This window comes from Lynx canadensis, chromosome B4, assembly GCF_007474595.2.
Source record: "Lynx canadensis isolate LIC74 chromosome B4, mLynCan4.pri.v2, whole genome shotgun sequence".
In the NCBI taxonomy this organism is placed as follows: Eukaryota; Metazoa; Chordata; class Mammalia; order Carnivora; family Felidae; genus Lynx; species Lynx canadensis.
Window position 1 is genome coordinate 44,797,968 of NC_044309.1, and position 24,816 is coordinate 44,822,783.

The window sequence follows — 24,816 nt, forward strand, 5'->3', positions numbered from 1 at the left end:
ATTTCTTACTGGATTATTTATTTTGGGGGTGTTGAATTTAATAAGCAGAGTTCTTAAATGCAAGTATCAAGGCAAAAGAAAAGATACAAAAACATAGGGACTAAGATTCAAGGAGAGGCTAATATCAGAGATTCTCAGATATGCAGAGAAGTACAATGATTTACTGGCCTGGAAAAACAATACAGAATGTAGATGAATCACAGAATGAAGGAAGAATAGAATAGCAGGTAAGAAGTACAAATATATATAAGACTATCCCCTGGATAAAGCAACAATTTTCCTGGGATAGTTTGTGTGTGTGTGTGTGTGTGTGTGTGTGTGTGTGTGTGTGTGTCAGAGAGAGTGAAAATTAAGCACATTAATCCAACACATCATCATTGAATGCCTAATATGTGCCATGTTCCATCTTAGGACCTCAGAACACAAGAAGGAGCAAAATAAACATATCTGCTGCCTTCCGGATCTTACAATGTGACAAACACGTGTGAATCATAATCAAATAATCATGCATAAATATATGCACCATGAAAGTCATGGAAAATAGCACATGATGGCGACAAGAAAAGATCTGAAGGATGAGTGGACAATGACTATGCAAAAAAGAGAAGGGAGAAGTTTGGTGTAATGAGGAAAGCATGTTCCAATGGTCTAAAATAGAGAAGCATAATTGTTTTGAAAATAGAAACTAGTGAGGTTAGAGCAGAGAACAAGTTACAGATGGATAACCTCTTAAAAAGATTTAAACACCTAAAGACTTGCACATCATCCTGTTTGTACCTCGTTTGGATGAAAACAGGATCCCTTTATCATACACAATTAGTAGTAAAATAATCAGTCTATTGAGGAGGCTTGATTAATATTGAACTTGTCCATTGGTAAGTGAGGAACTAACTAGGAAAATGCAGCACTTCAGAAAGACGAATATATAGAGAAGTAGGAAAATTGTTAGGAAGAGAACTTGCATTTTAGTCTGGAAATTTCTGAACATTTAAATTTTTTTTAATAAGAATTTAAAGTACAAAAACTTTCAAGCTGATTTCGCCTCATCCACCCTGGCATACTAGAACAATGTTACGGAATAGAAGACACACTTAAGACTAACAGCAACAAAATTACAAGCAGTACTAACAAGAGTTTTTACATGCATAATTTCTGTTAATTTTCATAATAATTTATTTTTATCCCCATTTTACAGATTCAGAAAATTCAGGCTCAGAGAGGTGGCCTGCCCAAAGTCACACAGCTAGTACGATGCAAAGCGTAGCGTTCATATTCTAATCTGCACTGCCCAATCTGGTAGCCATTAGCCACATGTGGCTATTTAAAAGTTTATTACTTAAAATTACATAAAATTAGCAATTCAGTTTCTCAGTCACATCAGCCACATTGCAAGTGCTCCATAGCCGCATGTGATTAATGGCTACCATTTTGGACAGAGCAGATATAGAACATTTCTATCATCATAAAAAGTTCTATTGGATGGTGATACTCAGTCATTCTGTTATGTTACTATAATGTCTCTCTGCTTCGTCATTTGCCAAGCTAATTGACATGTGAACAGCTAATCAGCCAAGTCAAGCCTTTCCTTCCTAACACCTCTACGCTACCGCTTACCCGCCGGCAGGTCCAGAGAAAGCTGAGCAGGTCTCCTTGGGCCACATCCTCCAACACCATATAGAGCGGCAGCCCTTCTGTGCAGCAGCCTTCCAGCTGTACCAGGTTCTTGTGCTTCCCCAAGTACTGATAGAATTGGATTCGTCCTAAGAAATCCTGCACCTCATAGAGCCCAACTGGTTCTGTGGAGGACAGGAGAGCAATGGGAAGTAAGCAATCAGAACATTACCAATAAAATGGGAGGTATGAGGGAGGAAGCAACCTCAGATGGCAAAGCTCCAAAGGAGAGTAAGTATAGACAAAAAGTAAATAGAAAGGGAACTAATTAGAAGATAATCCTCAATGTCACTGCTTTTTTGTCAAAGCTAACATAGAATCATAGGTTTTAGAACTGGATAGGCTTTCATTTGCCTAAATAGACAAGTGTTCACATTCAAATATGATCACTGCCTAGGCCTTTTGATTAGTATTCTTGTTTATCCTATCCTTGTTCTGTTGTATCTATCCCCTATTACTGGCCCATATGAAAGAAAAAAAAAAGGGAAAGAGGGAGGGAGGAAGAAAGGAAGGAAGGAAGGAAGGAAGGAAGGAAGGAAGGGAGGAGGAAGGAAAGGAGGGAGGGAGAAGGAAGGAAAGGAGGGAGGGAGGAAGAAGGAAGGGAAGAGAACAGTATTAGGGAAAGTGATAGTGCATAAAAAGAAGGAACAACTTCAAAATCCTCATGCAAGTAATATCCATATGAAAAACTGACTTCTAGCAGCCTCAATAGGCAAGCTTGAGCTAGGGAAGGTCCCTAAAGAAAACATTTTGGCCTCAAGTTTTCACTTTCTATTCCCTTCTTATTCTGCACACAATGGTGATCCCAGCTATCTGTTGATTAGTCTTCATGTCAGCAAGCTTGTCAGCATTCACTGTTGAGGGCTCGCAGTGGAAACGTGAAAAAGGGGAAAGGAAGTCAAACACTTCTCCTTTTACCTTTCAAAGCCTTGATGACAACACTCTTTGGCTTAGCAGGGTCCCCAGTGTACATCTTGGTTCGATAGATGGCTCCATAACTACCACTGTGGATCTGCTCCAGAGAATCACAGAATTGCTCCCGGGGCACTTGCAGCTTAGCCAGAGCATGAGTCATGGTTTGTAGGAGGCTTTCCACCGATGTCTCTTTAAGTGGCACAAACACGCTTCCTCCATGACCTGCTGCCTCCAAGCTTAAGCCCCTAGATGGAGGCACAGGGGCAATGCCTAGAACGAAAAGATGATACCAACCACTGGTTCCCTACCCCAGGGACTCCAGGAGAACAGAACCTGGAACAAACTGGCAAGGAAGTCCCTTTAGCAATTTTCTCTCTGCCCAATGTGAGGATAACTTCTGAGTCTTCTCTGTGAACCAGCATCAATACCAACCTTTCTAGAATATTTATAATAACCCCATTACTTCTAAGATAACTCAAGATGGATCTCTGGAAAGTGGCAATGACATTTCCTTTCTGTCTCTCTCGGGATTATAGTTCAGTATAAGTATAGTATGGAGACAATTAAGGAAGTTCCTGAATAGGTACTCTACCTCCAGGTACTTAAAGGTAGCGGTAGCTACCAGTAGGGGCTATTGATTAAGTCGATCAAATGGCTCTTAAAGGTGGAGAGGATGGTATGGATAACTCCTCAACTCCAAGCCATCGTTATTCTTCCTCCCTTAAGATGTTCCCAAAGTTAATTATTGCATATTTCCTATAGCCTCAGTCAAAAAAAAATCTTCTGGTATTTTCCCCTTTTCTTAGTCAACTTTTCTCCATTGGAAATGAGAAATTCATTCTTCTCATTAAATCTCCATTCATTCATTCCATCTATTTGACAAATATCACATGTCGTGTGCCAGGCATTGTTCTAGGTGTTGCAAATAGGCAAAGTCCAGATTCTTACGATTACCCTCTAATGGTAGGAGAAAGGAAGCAGATAATAACAAACCAGGTGATGAGTGTTATGAAGGAAAATAGCAGAATCAGAAACACCAATGATGCTATTTTACATTTGAAGGTCAGGAAAGGGATTTCTGATAAGATGATATTTGAGAAACGCCTGGAAGCAACTAAAGAGCAAACCATACTTGTATTGGGAAGGATATTCTAGACAGAGGGAACAGTAAGAGCAAAGGCATCAGGAAAGAAGCATGCCTGACATATTTAAGGAAGAGAAATGAAGTTAGTACAGCTGGAACCATATGGGATAACTGGAGAATTATATGAGACAAGGCCAGAGAGTGCCCAAGTCATGGAAGGTTATTGAAAGAATTTTGGCTTTTCTAATTCGAAAAAGAAAAAACATTCTATTTTGTTTCAAGGAGAGAATGGCCAGGACTGACTTAGGCCTTAAAAGAATAATTCTGCTGTCCTGTGGAGAACAGACCATAAAGGGATAGTGGTAGTAGAGAATCCAGTTAGGCATGTATTACAAGGATCTACGAGAGGTGAGAGCTGCCTCGGTTCATTCTGAAGATAGAGTTGACAGGATTTGCTAACAGATTGGACATGGAATGCAAGAGAGAGACGAGTCAAGGAAATCTTCAAGATTTTAGACTGAACACATAGAAGACAGGGCTTGCCATTTACTAGTAGAAAAGACGATTGGGGGAAGACATTTGTGAGGGAATTGCAGGGCCTTTGTTCTGGGCATATTACAAAGATGTGCATTGGATCCAAACTACAAAATTGGTGGTTTAATATAGGAATCTGGAGTTCAAGGGGGACTAGACTCAGATCAGAGAAAGTGTTTGAATCCATAAGACTGAAAATGAGATCGTTTAGGAAGTGACTGTAGATTTAAAAGGAAAAATGAAGTGTTTTGAGAAGGAGGAGGTACAAAACTGTGTCAAATGCTTTTGACAGACCAAGATGAGGACTCAATATAGCTGTCAGTGGTGATCTTGGAAATAATTGTTTTGGCGGAGTGGTGGGGATAAAAGCTTCGGAGAATGTGACAAGTAGAAGTCATCAGAATGAGTTTAGACAACTCCTTTGAGAAGTTTTTCTGTAAGTGAATTCAAAGACAGTGGGGATAAAATGTAGAGAGGGATTGAGGACCAGCCACTATACAGTTTCTGATCACTGTCAGGAATTTTTTTCCTTCTTTTCACCCTTAGTTTCATGTGAGCTAAATCTCTTGCATTATATGCTTCAGGACAGGACATCATCTCCTACTTAACACTTCAGAGACTGCTATGAAGGCTACCCCTCTTCATCACAGAGTCCAGGAGCACAGAGCAGGGCTGGGATGTATTACAGAGTAAAATGTCATCCTTCAAGGCTGGTAACAAGGCCTTGGGCTTTACCTACTAATCTTCCTTCCCAATATGTAGACACTCACATGGCCAAATAGTTGATAGTGCAGTAGGAAAAGAAGACAGAAACAGGCCACATGAAGCTTCTCTTGCCTATTGTAGTTTCAACTACCAAGCACATAATGAGTTGCTACTCATGACTTCCTAGAGAAGAGCTCACCTCCATTCAACTCCACAAGAGGGGCCCCAGACCTCCTCTCCCACAGCAGGGACCTCACCTTATAGACGTGGGCTCACTGACACTTGGGTCTTACTTTCTGTAATCTCCATCTTCCTTGAGCCTCTCCCCAGCCCCACTTTGAGTTTTACCTCGGAGTCCAGGAGACTGTTGTTGAGCTCTTTGCCCTCTGATAAAAAGCCACAGGATGACCGCAAGAAGGATGAGGAAAGTGGCCACCAGAATGGTTGGGATGATGATGATCTCATACTGCTGCTCCCGGACAACTGGGTAGGAAATCAAGCAGGAAAAGAAGAGATTGAAAAAGAACCCCAATCTGATATTCACTCAACTTCCCCTATCCACCCGTTCTCAGCTCCTCATACATGAAACGATCATCTCTTCCTTCTTCCCCTCTACTTGCATACAGTGGAACCACTACAGGGAGCAGCTCTCTAATCAGAGACCCCAGTGTCCCTGCTTCTCAGCCTATCAAGTGTGCTCTGTGCCTCATCTTCCATTTTTCCTGCTGGGGTTAAGGATGCAACATCTGGATCTCTGGCACTTGCCCACCCTCTTCAAAGACAGTGACCTGGGCACCTGGGTGGCTCAATCAGTTAAGTATCCAAATCTTGATTCTGGCTCAGGTCATGATCTCATGATTCATGGGACTGAGCCCTGCATCAGGCTGTGTGCTGACAGTGCAGAGCCTGCTTGGGATTCTCTCTCTCCCTCTCTCTCTGCCCCTCCCCAGCTCAAGCACTCTCTCTCTCTCTCTCTTTCAAAATAAATAAATAAGCATTAAATAAAAAAGAAAATGACCTCCTGTGTGCCCATTCCTTTATCAACACCATCTTCATTTCTACTAGAAGTCATCTCATCCTCCTTCTAGAATCTGTGCAGACCTTAGTCTCTGTCATCCTAGAATCAGAAGATAGGCATCTGTGGTGTTTGTCCTTACCACACAGCTTGTCACTGAGACTGCATTCCAATAGCATTCGTGTCATGACCCTCTCATCTCAGCCACACAGCTGTCCACTTCTATGCTTGGCCCTCAGAGAATGCACAGGGCACCACTGAGAAGAATTCCCAAGGACTGAGTTGTTCTAAAAAACATTAAATGGAGCATAGACAGTTTTAAGACACCTCTATAGATCATTAGGTATTAAGTACATGACTACCTGGAACTTTCTGAGTCATCCATTCATCTTATCCATCTGCCTGATACTCAAGTGTGAAGAACTTTATTTTTTCCTGGCATTTTTCCTTTTTTCTATTATAGAGGAAGTATAGCCCTGATCTGGCTTCATCCTTTCATGCCATTATTTCTCAAATTATTTCAAAGGCTTCCCTTCTACCCAAGACTGCTGCTCCAATGCTTGAGTCCATAGTACCTGTCTGAGCAATTGTGGTCCACAGGCAATATGGGAATGATCTACCTACCCTATGATCCTAAGCAGGTTCGGGGTTCCTGGGTGACTCAGTTGGTTAAGCATCCAGCTCTTGATTTTGGCTCAGGTCATGATCTCACAGTTTGTGGGATGGAGCCCTACGTTAGGCTCTGTGCTGACAGTGCAAAGCCTGCTTGGGATTCTCTTCTCTTCCCTTCCCTTCTCTTCTCTTCTCTTCTCTCTCTCTCTCTCCCCCGCCCCACTCTCTCTTTCTCTCTCTCTCAAAATAAATAAATGAACATTTTTTTTAAAAATCCTAAGCAGGTTTAATTTTTTTCTGGGTATTACTTATTTTTTAATTGGACCTTCCCCTGCCCATTATATATAGACAGACACAGACATTCATTCTAACAAGTAGATAGATTAAAGGGATTATTGCAACCAAGCCATCTTCTTTCCCCACCCCATCATTCTCCATTTATCCCAGTCCCAATTCTCCTCCAAGTAAATGGTAGTTCTTAGTTTCTTGCTTATTGGGCCACAGATGCTTTATGTACATCACTTTTAATTCTATATCATCAGCATATATTTGAAATTACACGTCCAAAAACTTGGTTCTTTCTTTCTGAAGAAAACTGGTGGTTACCACTCTTTCATATCCATCTACAAACCTTATTTTGCCCTTGGTTAACAAGAGTCTTCCCTGGTTCTAGTCAATGCTGACTGACCTGGAAAAAAAAACAGTGGTGTTTTTTTGTTTTGTTTTTTTTTTTTCACTGTCTAGGTGATCCTAAGTTTATGATCTAGTTTTGCAGTGATTTGATAACGAGGTAAAACTTTACGAATCAGAGCTGTAGCTTATATAATATTATACTATATTGTACATATGTGCTATTCAACATATTAGGTGGTCTTTTACTACATTGTCTGTTGTGCTTTATTGTTGGTCCTAATAACCACAATGTGACTTACGGAGGCAGAGTCACTTAGTGCCAGAAACACATACAAAGAGACCTTCCAGTTCCAGCCACACCCCCTTTTCACTCTTCTTTATGGGGAGATGAGAGTTAAACAGTTTTCTTACCACCCAGAAGAAAGACAGGTGTGTGGTTTGTTGACAAAAGCCCGTGCAAACAGAGGAGTAGCCAGGAAGAAAATAGCACAGAGGAGAGGCACCTGCTTATCTGTGGGCTTGTACCTAAAAAGGGATCTATGCAGTCAATGAATTATAAGACAACAACATCCATCTCATTTGGTTATAAGCCAAAAAGGCAAGGTGAAAGGTGGTTGAGAACGTTTCCACAACTCCACAAGACCCCATGGAAGGAAAAGCCCTGGGATGGGGCCAGAATCAGAGAGCCTCGAGAAGGTGGAGAAGGAGATCTTAAATAATAAAACACTGGCTCAGTCAGGTGAATTCAAAAGCCGTTTGAAAATTTCTCACTGCCATTCTCATTCTTGTTTTCCTTTCCTCTTACTTCCCTTTCAGGGCATTATCAGATGTAATTGTGTTCATCCAGGGAGCAGCCAGTTAAACGAGTTTGGCTCTCTGGGGAATGTTCTGTGAACATAATCTCTCTTAACCACAGTACCAGTAAGAAAAAGTCAGTCAGCAGCCAGCCCCGACTTGCGAGCTCTGCCCAGAAGCCAAACCATGCACCCACTAATACATACTGAAGGAAGAAATGTAAAGGCCTGTGTGCACATGTATCCTCACTTAGAACTGCTCATGGTGGGCCAGACTCAACTACAGACACGTGGTCAAACATACCCACACCCAATGACTCAAATCCACGCCTAGACCCTGGCACCTAGGTATCACACTTATTACAGGGCACAGTGTGGTCATTTGGATACAATATGACCTTCTATTACATTTCCTGAACAAGGTTCATTTGTGTGTAATTTTATTTGCGCATGGATACTTTAAAAAAATGTTCTTAACATTTATTTATTTTTGAGACAGAGAGAGACAGAGCATGAACGGGGGAGGGTCGGAGAGAGGGAGACACAGAATCCGAAACAGGATCCAGGCTCTGAGCTGTCCGCACAGAGCCCGACGCGGGGCTCGAACTCACGGACCGTGAGATCATGACCTGATCTCGACCGAAGTCGGCCACTTGACCGACTGAGCCACCCAGGCGCCCCTGTGCATGGATACTTTAAAGAAGCTAGGTTTATTAACAACTAGAAGCCCAATGTGATCAGATGCTGGAGCAAGGAAACAAATGTATAGAGCTATGGTGAGGCCCACTCAGTAGATAGTTTTCCACGTGTTTGTACAATAAGCTCTTTCCAATTATTACAGTTTGGCTAGAGACCTATGGAACATACCACATGAGTCTAGAATTTTTAAGGTATGCACACCCAAGCATACCTACCCACATATGCATGGAAGCCTACACTTACCTTACCACTTAGAGCCCACCAAAGCATTTATATCAGAAGATGCTCATATTTGCCCGTAGCGACAATATTCCTGTCTACATCACTCTCTTCTCTGCAGTTTATATTCAATTACCACACGACTCTGCCTGCCCAGTGTGTCAACGTGAGAAAACACATGCCTTGGTGCCCAAACCTTCTAGGACGACTTTTCCTATTGGTTAGCTTCTAACCTATGTATTAGAAGAATGTTCTTGACCAACATTTCTGTACAATATGACGAATACTCTATCCCCTTCTATTAGATCTAGACCATTTTCTGACTGTGTTAAGAAAAAATATATAGGGGCACCTGGCTGACTCAGTCGGTAGAGTGTGCGACTCCTAATCTTGGGGTTGTGAGTTCAAGCCCCATGCTGGGTGTAGAGATTACTTAAAAATTAAATCTTCAAGGGGCGCCTGGGTGGCTTAATCAGTTAAGTGTCCAACTCTTGGTTTCGGCTCAGGCCATGATCTCACAGTTCGTGAGTTCAAGCCCCGCATTGGGCTCCACGCTGGCAGCATGGAGCCTGCCTCAGATTTCCTCTCTGCCTCTCCCTCTGTCCCTCCCCTACTCACTCTCTCTCTCTCTCAAAATAAATTTTAAAAAATCTTCAAAAAGAAAAAAATAATACTGGCTACTGTTTCTTCTCCTTACCTAGACTGTAAAATCCTCACGCATGTAAAACATTACCCCACAGTTCTCTCCTTGGTACCATGTATCACTAGGTTTTACTATATTCAAGCCACTGGAATCAAGGATCTAGAAAAGTTGTGAAATTGTTTATTCTGATCATTCTATTCGGTGGCTGGAACAGACGTACATAGGCTGCCTATAGCTTTCACATACCTATATCTACAATGCCAAATCCCCTCAGACAGGCCTCTCATTAAAACAATATTATTGCCTCACTTGTGGTTATCATTCTTTACTTTCTCTCTTCTCAGTTGCTTCTTTCTGTCGGCATATTGAAAAGTGTAGCTCCCTTCTTGAACTGAGAACCGAGAGGAGGAAACAGCACGATGAAGAAAGAGATACAAAGGAGTATGAAATGGGGAGTACAGTGCAGCTCAAATCTTCGCACGATTAGAGTCTGGAGTCAAATGACTATAACTGAAATTAAGCTAACTATTTAACGTAAACTCTCCAAACCCTTACGCATAGGCACAATGCAAGCATAATGTCACGTCCCCTCTGTCTGTTTCATTACACACAAAGACAGTTCTATTTCCAAGAATAATGCAACCCCCACGAGCCACACTTCTGTTCAGTGAGCACAAGAGTCTCCCAGATATGATCAGCAATTTACTCATGGGTGTCCAGAAGAAGCTCATCTTACCAAAATACATCTACAAATAGAACTTTATTTTTTTATGATTATTATTTTATTTATTTATTTTTTTAATATGAAACTTATTGGCAGCTTGGTTTCCATACAACACCCAGTGCTCATCCCAACAGGTGCCCTCCTCAATGCCCATCACCCACTTTTCCCTCCCTCCCACCCCCCATCAACCTTCAGTTTATTCTCAGTTTTTAAGAGTCTTTAATGGTTTGGCTCCCTCCCTTTTTTTCCTTGCCCTCCCCCATGGTCTTCTGTTAAGTTTCTCAGGATGCACATATGAGTGAAAATATATGGTATCTGTCTTTCTCTGCCTGACTTATTTCACTTAGCATAACACTCTCCAGTTCCATCCACGTTGCTACAAAAGGCCAGATTTCATTCTTTCTCATTGCCAAGTAGTATTCCATTGTGTGTATAAACCACACTTGCACCCCAATGTCTACAGCAGCACTTTCAACAATAGCCAAACATGGAAAGAACCTAAATGTCCATCGGTTGATGAATGGGTACAAACAGAACTTTCAAAATTAGATCCATTCTCCCGCACTCCAACTGCCTAAGTGTTGTGAGAAATCACTTGACTGATCTCCGTATAACATCTGGTCCCATTCCCATAAAATATGGTTAAACGTTACACCAGCCTCCACCCTCAACCTTACCACCTGTGTATCAACACAAATGGATCTGCCAGCCATGTTGTTTTTATAAAGACAAGTGACCCTCTCACCCAGATGAACGCCACACTGGGTAAGGGAGTTACTAATAGCTATGGACCTTGGGGCAGAGGACCCAAAGGCTTTGGGTGAGGAGAGTAAAACATACAGAGGTAGCAGCCCCCAGACTGAGGCAGTTGCCTTCCAGCTCACTCCCCTCTTCCCCTCCCCCTTCTTCCTCATCCATGAGATGTCCTAGCAAAACAAACAAAACAAAACACCATTTAATGGAATGAACGTGTTAAATTGGAAATGAGATCGAAAAGAATTGCTCAGATCTATCTACAGGATTCCAAAATTAGTCTTTAACATTCTGAACAGCAAGCCGTCCTTCCTATTTTCAGCTCCAATAAACATATGTCGAGCAACTATAATGTGCCAGGTGTGATGCTAGGCACTTTCACACAACAGGGAAACTGAGGTCCGAAAAGGTTAAATTTGGGGGGCACCTGGATGGTCCAGCTGATTAAGTGTCTGACTTTGGCTCAGGCCATAATCTCGCAGTTCACAAATTTGGGCCCCACGTTGGGCTCTGTGCTGACTGACAGCTCAGAGCCTGGAGCCTGCTTCCGATTCTCAGAGCGTGGAGTCACCCTCTCTCTTGGCCCCTTCCCCGCGCACACTCTGTCTCCGTCTCTCTCAAAAATGAATAAACATTAAAACATTCAAAAAGATTCAACTCTGAATAAGCCCAGGTTAAAAAAAAAAAAAAGCAAGCAAATGCCACAGCAAGGTGTCATGCCCCAGTCTTTTAATTACAAACCCAATATTCCTTAAACCACTTTACTGCACATCTGTACTTGTCACTCACATGGAAGAAGAAATTATGTCCGAATCCAAAAGAATCATAGAAACCGTAATGCAGAAACCAAACTTCACCAACAAATGCAACAGAATTTGGAAAGCACAAGGGAGGAGAATCTGCCTGTTAAGTGTGTGCGCACTCCAAGGTCTTAGAGGGCCACAGACAATGACTGCGTGTCTGTCTTCAAACTGTACCCAGAAGATAAAGGTAGAATCAGAAACTTTCCCCCAGTACTCCCCAGATTATGGAATCTTGGATCATTTTCTTTGTCTGTTCATTTTCCTGGATTTGATCTCCATCCTAAATCCCTTTTTGAGGGAAAGGGTCTAGTTTCCAGGACTGGCGATCTCTCACTGTGAGCATGAATGTCCAGAAGGAGCTAGAACTCCCAGGAGACAGGGCACTGGCCTGAGAATTGGGAGCACCATGCATCGCCCAAGGCCCCACCTTTCTCCTGAAGCACACTTGCCAAGGACAAGGAGTACAGGCAAAGGCACACTGGAGAGGTGAGCCTCTTTCGATCCAGAGGATTTGACTAGTGTAGACAACTTGCCTTGTGCCGGGTGATATCTCCTAGGGTGGATGAGGCAGAGAGAAGGGCAGGTCACCCAGAGGGAATCCCTTGTCCTCCTGTTCTCCTCAGATACTGAAGGATTGTGATTGTTCTGATCCTCCCCCTCTCCCTCCCCCACCTTCCTAGAGACCCAGGGCTTGAAATGCACTTTGAAACCATTAGAAGAGAGGCTCCCATGGTGCTTGGGAATCCTGACCTTATTTAAACAAAGGTCTTGTAATAAGGAGACTGAGTGTTATCAGCTTTTCTTCCTTATTTTTTTTAATGTTTTATTTATTTTTGAGAGAGCGCAAGCGGGGGAGGGACTGAAAGAGGGGGACAGAGTATCCGAGGTGGGCTCTGAGCTGACAGCAGTAAGCCCGATGTGGGCCGATGTGAGATCATGACCTGAGCCGAAGTCAGATGCTCACCTGACTGAGCCACCCAGGCGTCCCAGTCTTCCTTCTTATTTTAACGTGTCTGCAGGAATTCGTAAAACACGTGTACAACCCAGTAGAGATGAAGAAGCCTAATTTGTATCCTGGAAGCTCCCAAAAAATTTGCTTTGGAGAGGAGTACTGTGATTGCAAGACAGACAGTCCCCTTAACATCTAAGTAAGAATCGCAGTAATACTACCCACCCCATGAGGTTTTTAATATGATTGCAGAGATTAATTTTAGGTCCTTTGAGGTGTCACCCAAATTCAATACATTTTATTTGTATCATAATTATCATTCTGTTTTTCACCTTCTCGATTCCATAATTCTCCATCTACCACAGGCAAACCTCAAAAACCCAGAAATGATATATCCCAAATTAGACATTATCTCGCTGATTGTTTTCTCTTCCCGAGATTACCAATCAACAATTTCCCCAGCCCAGAATAAGGGTTCTCTTTTTTTTATTTTTTTTCAGTGTTTATTCATTTTTGAGAGAGAGAGGCAGAGAGAGAGAGGCAGGGAGAGGAAGACACAGAATCCGAAGCAGGCTCCAGGCTCTGAGCCGTCAGCATAGAGCCCGATGTGGGGCTCGAACCCACTGACCCGAAGAAGATGACCTGAGTCGAAGTCAGTCGTTTAACTGACTGAGGCACCCAAGCGCCCCGAAAAAAGGTTCTCAACAAGGGAAAAGCCAAGGACACACAACTACCACCCCCCTCTAAACGCAGAATCGCCTCTTTTCTATCTGCGTCTCCTTTCTCCTACCCGTTGGACACGCCAGAGGAGACGCCTCCCTGGGGCTTCTCTCAAACACTTTGCCGCTGCTGTGGTCAGTCACAGTGCATTTCCAAAGGTCAGTCCCCCTCTCTGCTATTCATTCTGCTAGACTTTTCATTCAGGGGCAGTGGGGGGACTTCTGGAACTTGAGAAGTCTTAGCAGTTTCCCCTGTAAGTGAGGCGCTCCACCCTGTTCTACCACTCTTCCCGCCCATTCTAGCACATTGCCCTTTGGCAGACGGGAGAGCCACACTGAAAAGGGACAGAAGGCAGGCATTCTGCGAAAGATGGCGGGAACACACATACGTGCACACGCGCGCACACACACGTACACACGCTGTCTCATACTCTGATAAATGAGTCCCGGACCCGGGCAGGCAGAGAGACAATGGACAGGGGATGTCACAAGCAGGAAATGTGTGAAGTGCTGTGTCACACAGGGCGGGTCCCTGTAAAGATCCTGCACAGAGAAGGTAATCCCAGGTACACAACCACAAACGCCTGGCGAGATGAAAACGATGCCCCCGGGAACCTCATTCTGCGCAGCAAGGAGCAAACAGCAGAGTCCCTCCTTAAGAGTGGCTCCGTGTGCCTCAGAGCTGAGCAGTCTGGAAGCTGGGAAAGATGGAATCAGCACTGAGCTGGTGTTATGATAACAGAGGTGCCAGTTCCGGTTTGATAGGTGATCCATCAAGTGTCCAGAGGCAGGACACCTGACTTTGCCATACCTTCCCTTCCTAGTTCAGGGAGCGGGACACCTGTTTCTCTCCTGAGGGCAGTGAAGAACCACAGACAGCAGCAAGGAATGAGTCACACCAGTAAAGGGGGCAGGGCAATGAGCAAGTCCCCTCAACCAGTGAGACGACCTTGCCTCTCAAATTCTGAAGGTCCTGCAGACCTGCCTCTTTCTACCCATATCCCAGCAGCCCCAGAAGCTCACAAGCTTCCTTCCTATCCCTGCCCTGCCTGTACTTTCCTCCGGGGAAGTGGCAAGAGAAGGAGATTTGGAGTCAGACTTCTATTTGGATCTCAGGTCCAACATTCTTCCAGACTGTGTATAAGTCATTCTAACCTTCTGAGCCTCCGTTTGGCCATCTGTCAGCGGAGACAATGATGTCTCTCTCCCGAGACTATGGAAAGCTCTCCAGGATAATTTATGTATAATACCTAGCATAGTGCTGGGCCCATTACTGACAATCAATATAAAGTAGTGCTTCCCTTCCTCCCCCTTCCCTTCTTCACCTGTCTCCCAGGTTGGGAGGTAGTCACATAGCTGTACCAATCAGGTAAGCGTATATAACTCCAGATAACAAAACAAAACCCCTATTGTCAAGATATTTATAATATTGGTAGATCTGACTCCACGTAGTCCTGTGTGCGAAGAGGAAGTTAATCATAAAGGAACGTGGGTGTTAAAACTTCATACGGCAACTATGTACGATTGGACAGTCTAAGTATTACACCTGCTAAGAGGTCTCTGAATTTGACAATCATGTTGAGGACGGGAGATTTAAACAAGACGGATCAAGAGCACAATGCTGGAAACTAAGGTATAAAACAGATAGAATGCTACATGGTGGTATATTATTAATTAGTTAATTAATTCACCTTCTGTCCCTAAATGTCTCAATGCCTTCTAGCTGCTTCCATTGACACCACCTATCTGCTGGCTACATTTTTACCCAGACTTGGGTAAAATTCCTGAACGAATCTGGATGGAGGCGGTAAGGAGATCAATAGTCTCGGCTCCTTCTCCCTATCCTTCTTGCCGCCCTCCTTAGTTTGAGAAGACAGGTCGCTCATTTCTCGTAAGGTTGTCCAGGTACTCATGCTGAGTATCCAAGTACTCTCAAGTCTGGAGTCCTATCCTGAATGTCTCACAAGTGGATAGGCCCTCACTGTCCTCTCTGCCTAAATCAATCCTCTTTCATGAGATAAGAACTGCACAATATAGTCTGGTTACTGACGTCCTACTACAAACGGAAAGCCACCCCCCTCCTGATAGATACCCTGATGGCCTTGCACCTGAATAATGGCCATCACCCCGTCCATACTCTGCTTCACGCCCACCCACGTGCCCCTGGACCTCTTGCCCCTACTGTTCTGCTCGCCACCCTATAAACCCAAGTTGCTTACTCTCACCTACATGTGAATGTATCACCGAACTCTCGACCTTTACCTAGAATTTACCTCCAAAACCTAGTTAGTTTATCTCAAATCACTCTCTCAGAGAAGTGGCCCAATGGATAGAGGCAGAACGGAGATCACTCATGGTCCTAGAAAGAGTAAACAGTAGCGGATCTAGAGAGGGGGGTAGTTCAGAGAATAAACAGAAAATGAGGATGGGGAGAAAGTTTAGGGAGCTTTTCTAAGATGTGTAAGTAAGTTGAGAAGTTCAATAAGGGCTTGTTACAGTTGTTTTTGTTTTTGTTTTTGTTTTTGTTTTGCAAACTTAGGGCTCCAGCAAGATGAGGATAAGAACTAGTGATATCCCAACATGCATTAATCTCTCATTCCAAAAGCAAAACAAGATTTGAGGCAAGAAGCATATTCTAGGCCTGAATATGTTACAAAGCCTAACACACACACTAACCTACACAGCGACACTCAAAAATAGACAGTAAGCTTAATAGAGCACATAAATATCCCAGAAATAAATGACATATTTAGGGATTTAATATAAAGAAGTCAGCATGAAACAGAACAAGCAGATTCTCAAACCTGGCTACACATTAGCCTCTTGTAGGGAGCTTTCTAAAAAATGCCCATGTGGGGTTCACTCCCTACCTTAGGAGAAATTATGATGTTTATGTATCCCATAAGTATGATTTCACTTATCAGCACTGAAAAAAGGGACTGCTTCCCAGGAGACACTGAATTACAGCCAGGTTGCGAACTATTGAGATTGATTATCATTATGTGGATTATGCATCATATGCATATTATGGTTACTCGTTTGGCAATAATAATTTAGATCCTTGCTTCATTCCTGTGCAAAAATAAATTTTAGTTGGACAAATGATTATATGTTTTAAGAAACAAAAACTAACATTGTACGTTATATGGGATTGGTGAGGACTGGATAAGATTAAAAGAAAAGATTCTTGTACAAATCAAAACCACAATAACATACCAACTCACGCCAGTCAGAATGGCTAAAATTAACAGCTCAGACAACAACAGATGTTGGCGAGGATGTGAAGAAACAGGAACCCTTTTGCACTGCTGGTGGGAATGCAAACTGGTTCAGCCACTCTGGAAGACAGTATGGAGTTTTCTCAAAAAATTAAAAATAGAACTACCCTCTGACCCAGCAATTGCACTACTAGGTATCTACCCAAGGGATACAGGTATGCTGTTTTGAAGTGACACATGCACCCCCATGTTTATAGCAACACTATCAACAATAGCCAAAATATGGAAAGAGCCCAAGTGTCCACTGACAGATGAATGGATAAAGAAGATGTGGTATATATATGCAATGGAATATTACTCAGCAATCAAAAAGAATGAAATCTTGCCATTTGCAACTACGTGGATGGAACTAGAGGGTATTATGCTAAGCGGAATTACAGAAAGACAAATATCATATGACTTCACTTATATGTGGAATTTAAGATACGAAACAGATGAACATAGGGAAAGGGAAGCAAACATAATGTAAAAAGAGGGAGGGGGCAAAACATACAAGACTCTTAAATATCTTAAATATAGAGAGCAAACTGAGGGTTGTTGGAGGGGTTGTGGATGGGAGGATGGCTAAATGAGCAAGGGGCCCATCCCATTGCTGGGATGAGCGCTGGGCGTTACACGTAGGGGATGAATCACTGGAATCTACTCCTGAAATCATTACTGCATTAAATGCTAAGTAACTTAGATGTAAATTTAAAAATAATAATAAATAACAAAAGAGATACAAATGCATAAAGTAAATAAATAAATAAATAAATAAATAAATAGAAGAATCCTTCCAACAGAAAAAGTAAAGCCACAAAGAAAGGATCAATGCATAAAAACAGAAATTCTATATAACTTAGTAACTATAGTAAGAAAGTTAATAAGATGACAATAAATAAATGGTCATGAAAAGTAAAAAACGTGGGGCACCTGGGTAGCTCAGTCGGTTAAGCATCTGACTCTTGATTTTGGCTCAGCTTATGATCCCAGGGTCATGGGATCAAGCTCCGTGTCAACCTCCACACTGTGAAGCCTGCTTGGGATTCTCTCTCTCTCTTCCTCTGCCCCCCTTCCCTGTTCACACAGACTCTCTCTCTCTCTCAAAAAAAAAATTAAAATTAAAATTAAAAAATAAAAATAAAAATTAAAAATTAAAAAAAAACAGTGAAAATCAAAAGAAAACCAATACATCAAATCAAAGTGTTTAACAAATATGGGAGAAGGGTGATGTTAAGATTAAAGATGTTCAATTTAACTGTAATTATATAATATACATTCAAGTAAAACCAAGATGTGACATTTTTGTATTTCCATTTAAGAAAAAAAAAGAAAGAGAATTCTGATGTTATGAAGAACCCTATTTTAAAAAGCCCACTCCATGGGGCACCTGGGTGGCTCAGTCGGTTAAGCATCCGACTTCAGCTCAGGTCACGATCTCGCGGTCCGCGCGTTTGAGCCCCGCGTCGGGCTCTGGGCTGATGGCTTGGCGCCTGGAGCCTGCTTCCGATTCTGTGTCTCCCTTTCTCTCTGCCCCTCCCCTGTTCATGCTCTGTCTCTCTCTGTCTCAAAAATAAATAAACGTTAAAAAAAAATTAAAAAAAAAAAAGCCCACTCTTACACATTAACAGGGAATCTAAATTTCTACATTATGGAAACGAATTTGGCAATGTAAGAAAAGAGTCTGAATGACGTTCATAATTTTGACCCAGTAATTTCTCTCCTAAGACTCAATTATAAAAGGATTTTTTAAGAGATACTATTTTTAAGTAATCTCTACACCCAACATGGGGCTCAAACTCACAACCCTGAGACCAAGAGTTGCAGGCTCCACTGACTGAGCCAACCAGGCACCCCATAAAAGGATTTTTTTAATGGAAGATGTTTCTGAACATGCAAAAAAATTATCATTTTATTTAATAATTATAATAATTGATTGTTATTATTATTATTGGTTAATAATAATTATTAATAAATAATGATTACTATTTTTAAATTACTATTATAATTATACAATTATGCAAATTGTATTAAAATTAAAAGTAGAAATAAAATTAAATTTTCATGAAGAGGTGTGTGATGGGATTTTATGTGTGAACTTGGCTAGGCCATGGTACCCAGATAATTGATCAAACGTTATTCTAGATATTTCTGTGAAGGCATTTTTAAAATGAGATTAACAATTAAGTCAGGGAACTTTGAAGAAAGCACATTACCCTCCATAATGTGCGTATGGCCCATCTAATCAGTTGAAGGTCTTAATAGAAAAGGACTGACCTCCCCAGAAGAGGAAATTATGCCAGCACACTGCCTTTGGACTTAAACTGCATCACTTCACTGGGTCTCCAGCCTGCTGGTCTACCTTGAAGACTTTGGACTTCCCAACTATCCACAGATTCTTAATTTTTGTTAATGCTTATTTATTTATTTTGAAAGAGAGAGAACAGTGGAGGGGCAGAGAGAGAGAGAGAGAGAGAATCCCAAACAGACCCTGCACTGCCGGTGCAGAGCCCAACACAGGGCTCAGTCTCACAAACCGTGAGATCATATCCTGAGCCAAAATCAAGAGTCAGATGCTTAGCCAACTGAGCCATCCAGGCTCAGATCTATTCTTCAAACTAGATGTCAATAGATGATACATAGATACATGTAGGCATACATACATACATATACATACATACATAGACACACAAACATCCTGTTGGCTCTATTTCTCTGGAAAACTCTAATGCAAAGAGGGCTGCCACATTTTTACACAGCTATACAATAGAATAAATATATCAATTTTACGTTCATGAAAGTTTTTAATAAAGGGGTTTTTCTTATGTTCATAGGTAAAGTGATATGAGCAGATTTAAAATTCATCAGGATCTAGTGTAATACAGTTCTACATTGGCAGCCATATCTTAACATTATCTCTGCTTCTCTCTCCCTTTCTGTCTCTATCATTTGGAGCAGGTTTTATCACATCTCTGGGTTTTAATTCCTGATCCATAAAGTAATGGATCATAATCCTTGAACTGCCTAATCAGACACTCTGGCAAGACAAATAAGATAAAACACAGGACAGGACTTTAAAGTCTTAGAATAAAAGAAATTGATGGAATTCAGAAATCCAAGGTCGTATTATCATGTTCTCCCTCTCCCCTGCCCCCACAGGTCCACTGCCCTCTTTTCTGATGTACCTTGCTTCCCACCATTAAAGTATTTCCATAGTAAATGATTTGGAGATCTGTTAAGCTGGTGTTAAGGCTTTGGTATTTCAGAGAATTTCAAGCCAGTTCTACTTACTTATTGCTCTATCATTTGCTAATCATACTCTTTCTCCTCTCATATATCAATACCAGTGATTTTGAGGAAGACAGAGATTAATGCAGATATGAGATGCACTTTGGAGAAAACCCTGTGATCAAATGAACTTTAAATAACACTATTTCTACACTAGCATGGACTCCAGTATAATGAGGCCCCAGCACTGATCTTCACGTTGGCTTCAGCTGCCTCCTGCCCTGGAATTGGTTATATTTTCCTCACCTAGATTATTTCTCAATGGAAAGTTCTAGGAGAAATGTAGAATGAAAAGAAAGAATCCTCTCCTAATACAGGCAAAGGAGACGTGAGATCTCAGTTATGACACTGGGTTAGCACCATCTTGTGTGTGACCTTAAGCAAGCTAATTAACATGTCTTGGTCTGAGGTTTGTATGTAAAACACCATGAAATATATAGAGTGAAAATACAAGGCATTATAATTATTTATTTAGAATCCAAGAAAGGAAAACGATGACGAAACCAAGGATATATAACATATACTCACATAAAGAAGAGAATTCAGAAGTGTAAAACCAGAGGAAAGGTCAACAACAGAGTTTTCTCTATTTGTATCATTCCCTCAAAATGGCTATGTAATATAGTCCTTCTTTGCTGTATGCTGACAGAAAGAGTGAGATCTAAAGAAAAGTCATGAATGGGAAGTGCATCTTACAAAGATGCAGAAAGCAGTTTAAAACAAAGGGATGTGGTCAAAAAGAATGAAATCTTGCCATTTGCAATAACGTGGATGGAGCTAGATGTATTATGCTAAGCGAAATAAATCAGAGAAAGACAAATACCATATGATTTCATTCATATGTAGAGTTTAAGAAACAAAACAGATGAACACATGGGAGGAGGAAAGAGAGAGAGAGAGACACGGTAAGAGACTCTTAAAGATAGGGAACAAACTGAGGGTCAATGGAGGGAGGTGGGAGGGGGATGGGCTAGATGGGTGATGGGTATTAGGGAGGGCTCTTGTTATGATGAACACTGGGTGTTGTATTTAAGTGATGAATCACTGAATTTTACTCCTGAAACCAATATTGCAAATATGTTAACTAACTACAATTAAATAAAACTTTGATTAATTAATTAATTAATTAAAAAAAAACAAAGGAATGTGAATCTTGCTACAAACACCTGCCACTGTCCTAGCTTCTTGATCTGTCCTGGGAATAAAAATGTGGCAGTGACATGAGCTTTAAAGATTTGTTTGATCTTTTTTTGTTGTTGTTAAATGGTTATTTACTTATTTTGAGAGAGAGAGAGTGCATGAGCAGGAGAGGGACAGAGAGAGACAGAGAGAGAACCCCAGGCAGGCTCCATGCTTTCTGCACAGAGCCCAATGTGGGGCTTGAACTCACAAACCATGAGCTCATGACCTGAGCCGAAATCAAGAGTCAGATACTTAACTGACTGAGCCACCCAAGTGCCCCTGTCTGATCTCATTTTGAATTGAAAGATGAAGCAAGGTCCCAGTAGAGACAGGACGAGAGAACAAAATCTTAAGTTTATTGTCTGAAACCAGAGGAAAACCCTCAACATTTCTGTCTATATTTATTTAAACTGAGCAACAAAAAATTTATCCAATACTTTTCATCATCCCTTGCTCTGGTGCCCTCCTCTATGTGTCTCTCCTAACATAGTTTTGGATCTTTTCCAGGGCCAGGAAAGGTTAAATATAGAGATGGTATCTTGGATCCATATTATCTCTTCCTCCTTTTCCACTACACCCAGTGTCTTTCCATGAGTCAGCCTGGAGCAGAGTTCAGACAATAAACCAACGAAGCAATCTGCTTTGGACCCTGCCCTGCTCTGCCCCTCTGTAACCGTCACTTACATGCAGCACAGCTTCCTTCATACTGGTTTTTGCTTCCCATTACAGCCTAGTAGGCATATAGTTACAATGGCACCAATGACTTCTGGGTCACAGAGACGTAAAGTAACTTGCTCTGGACCACTCAGCTAGTAACAGGGATTTGGAACTCCCAGGTTGTATGGCTTTGGAATCTATTTTCTGACATTATATCATCTTCCTAGCAGATTCTTGAAAACCTTTTTTTTCTTTTCTTTTCTTTCCTTTTTCTTTTCTTTTTTTTTTTTTTTCAAAATTAGAATTACCTTCAATATTGCTTTCTTTTTGACTGAGATATAATTCACATACCAGAGAACTCACCCTTTTAAAACATTTGTTTTCACGTTTCATTTTTGAGACACAAAGAGAGACAGAGTGTGAGCAGGGGAGGGGCAGAGAGAGGGGGAGTCACAGAATCCAAAGCAGGCTCCAAGCTCTGAGCTGCCAGCACAGAGCCCGATGTGGGGTTCTAGCTCACGAACCGTGAGATCGTGACCTGAGCTGAAGTCCGACACTTAACCGACTGAGCCACCCAGGGGCCCCAAGAACTCACCCTTTTTAAAGTGTATTATCAGTGGTTTTTATAGTCACAAAATCGTACAACCATCACTGCTATCTAATTTTAGAATATTTTCATCATCCCCTCCAAGAAATCTGTACCAATAGTAGTCACTCCCCAATGCCCACTCTCCCCAGCGCCTGGCAATCACCTATTTTCTGTCTTTGGATTTACCTATTTTGAACATTTCATACGAATTGAATCATACAATCTGTAGCTTTGTGTCTGGTTTCTTTCACTTAGCATGCATTTAAGATCACCCATTGTATTAATCAGAGTTCTCTAGAGAAACTGAACGAATAAGATATAAAGATGTAGATATATAGACAAATATATAGGAGGACATTGATTATGGGAATTAGCTCATGAGATTACAGAGGCCAAGAAGTCCCCCAACCTGCTGTCTGCAAGCTGGAAAATCAGGTAAGCTGGTAGTACAATTCAGTGTGAGGCTGAAGGCCTGAGAGCGGGGGACCATGGGTGTAAGTCCTAGAGCCCAAGGGCTGGAGAACCAGGAGTTCCGATGGTGGAGGGCAGGAGAAGATGGGTGTCCCATCTCAAGAGAGAGAAAATTCACCCTTCCTCCATCTTTTTGCTTTCCTCAAGCCCTCAGCAGGTTGGATGATGTCCACCCACACTGGTGAGGGCAGACCTTCTTTACTCAGTCCACTGATTCAAATGCTAATCTTTTCCAGAAACATCCTTACAGAGACACCCAGAAATCATGTTTCCTCATCATCTGGGCATTCCTCAGCCCAGTCAAACTGACACATAAAATTAACCATCCCGGGGCACCTGGCTGGCTCAGTCAGTTAAGCATCCAGCTTTGGCTCAGGTCATGATCTCACAGCTCATGAGTTCAGGCCCCGCATCAGCTCTGTGCTGACAGCTCGGAGCCTGGAGCCTGCTTCGGATTCTGTGTCTCCCTCTCTCTGCCCCTCCCCTGCTTGCTCTGTCTCTCTCTCTCTCTCTCAAAAATAAAAATAAAGACATTAAATTTTTTTTTTTAAAAATTAACCATCCCATCCATGTTGTAGCATAAATCAGTACTTCATTCATTTTTATGGCTGAATAATGATTTTAGATCTTACATTTAGATCTTTGACCTATTTTGAGTTAATTTCTGCAAATGTTGTGAAGTAGGCAATCAATTTCATTCTTTTGCATGTTAATATCCAGTGCGTCTGCACAATGAATTGTGTTGGCACTGTATAGAAAGTCAAATGGCCGGGGCGGCTGGGTGGCTCAGTTGGTTGAGCGTCCGACTTTGGCTCTGGTCATGATCTCATGGTTCATGAGTTCGGGCCCCGCATCAGGCTCTGTGCTGACAGCTCAGAGCCTGGAACCTGCTTTGGATTCTGTGTCTCCCTCTCTCTCTTCCCGTCCCCCACACACGCTGTGTCTCTCTCTGCCTCTCAAAAATAAAGAAAAATAATTAAAAAAAATTTTTTTTAATAAAAAAGAAAATCAAATGGCCATAGGTATGAGTTTATTTCAGGACCCTCAATTCTGTTCCATTGGTCTATATGTCTATCTTTATGCCAATAGTACACAGTTTTAATTACTTAGTTTTAAAACTTAGTGAGTTTTTAGGGGCACCTGGGTGGCTCAGTCAGTTAAGCATCTGACTAGGGCTCAAGTCATGATCACACGGTTCGCGAACTCGAGCCCCGCGTGGGGCTCTGTGCTGACAGCTCGGAGCCTGGAGCTTGTTTGGGATTCTGTGTCTCCCTCTCTCTCTGCCCCTCCCCTGTTCATGCTCTGTCTCTCAAAAGTAAATAAACATTAAAAATTAAAAAAAAAAAACTTAGTGAGTTTTTAAATCATTAGACATGACTCCTCCATCTTTGATCTCTTTTTGACTGTTTTGGATATTTTAAGACATTTATGTTATGATGTGCATTTTAGAATCAGCTTGGCCATTTCTGTAAAAAAAAAAAAAAATTGGGGTAGAGATTACATTGACCGTACAGATCAATTGAGAGGGTACTACCATCTTAACGATATTAAGTCTTCTTAGATCCTCTTTAATTTTTTCAATGATATTTTGTAGTTTTCAGTGTGCAAGTCTCATTTGTTGTTGATGATGACATACAGTTCCATGGCCTCTAAAGGTTAAACCGGAATTTGTGTATGATTCGGCAATGTCACAGAATGCTCTGTCTCTGAGAAGGTCCATTCTAGAACAGGTTGGACAATACATGCCTCCTAGAGGCTGGCCAGACATGCTATTTACATATGGTACCATAGCTTACTAAAAGGCCACTTCTGATCCTTCTCATGTTTGGATAAAGGCACACACTATAGAGCACATCTTGTAGTTCTTAGCATCAGCACCCAGTTCATTTTCTTTGACGGG

General features: G+C 41.8%; 1 protein-coding gene across 1 annotated transcript in view; it reads right to left on the reverse strand.

Moving 5' to 3' along the window:
• Window positions 1-24,816, reverse strand: part of STYK1 (serine/threonine/tyrosine kinase 1) — a 50,694-nt gene that overhangs the window by 16,368 nt on the left and 9,510 nt on the right. Inside the window, exons 2-5 of the mRNA XM_030321704.2 lie at window positions 6,067-6,211; window positions 5,258-5,392; window positions 2,590-2,856; window positions 1,615-1,796 (exon numbers count right to left, since the gene is read on the reverse strand). Of these exons, the coding sequence (XP_030177564.1) occupies window positions 1,615-1,796; window positions 2,590-2,856; window positions 5,258-5,392; window positions 6,067-6,112 (630 nt within the window). The 5' untranslated portion in view covers window positions 6,113-6,211. The remainder of the gene's footprint in view (window positions 1-1,614; window positions 1,797-2,589; window positions 2,857-5,257; window positions 5,393-6,066; window positions 6,212-24,816) is intronic.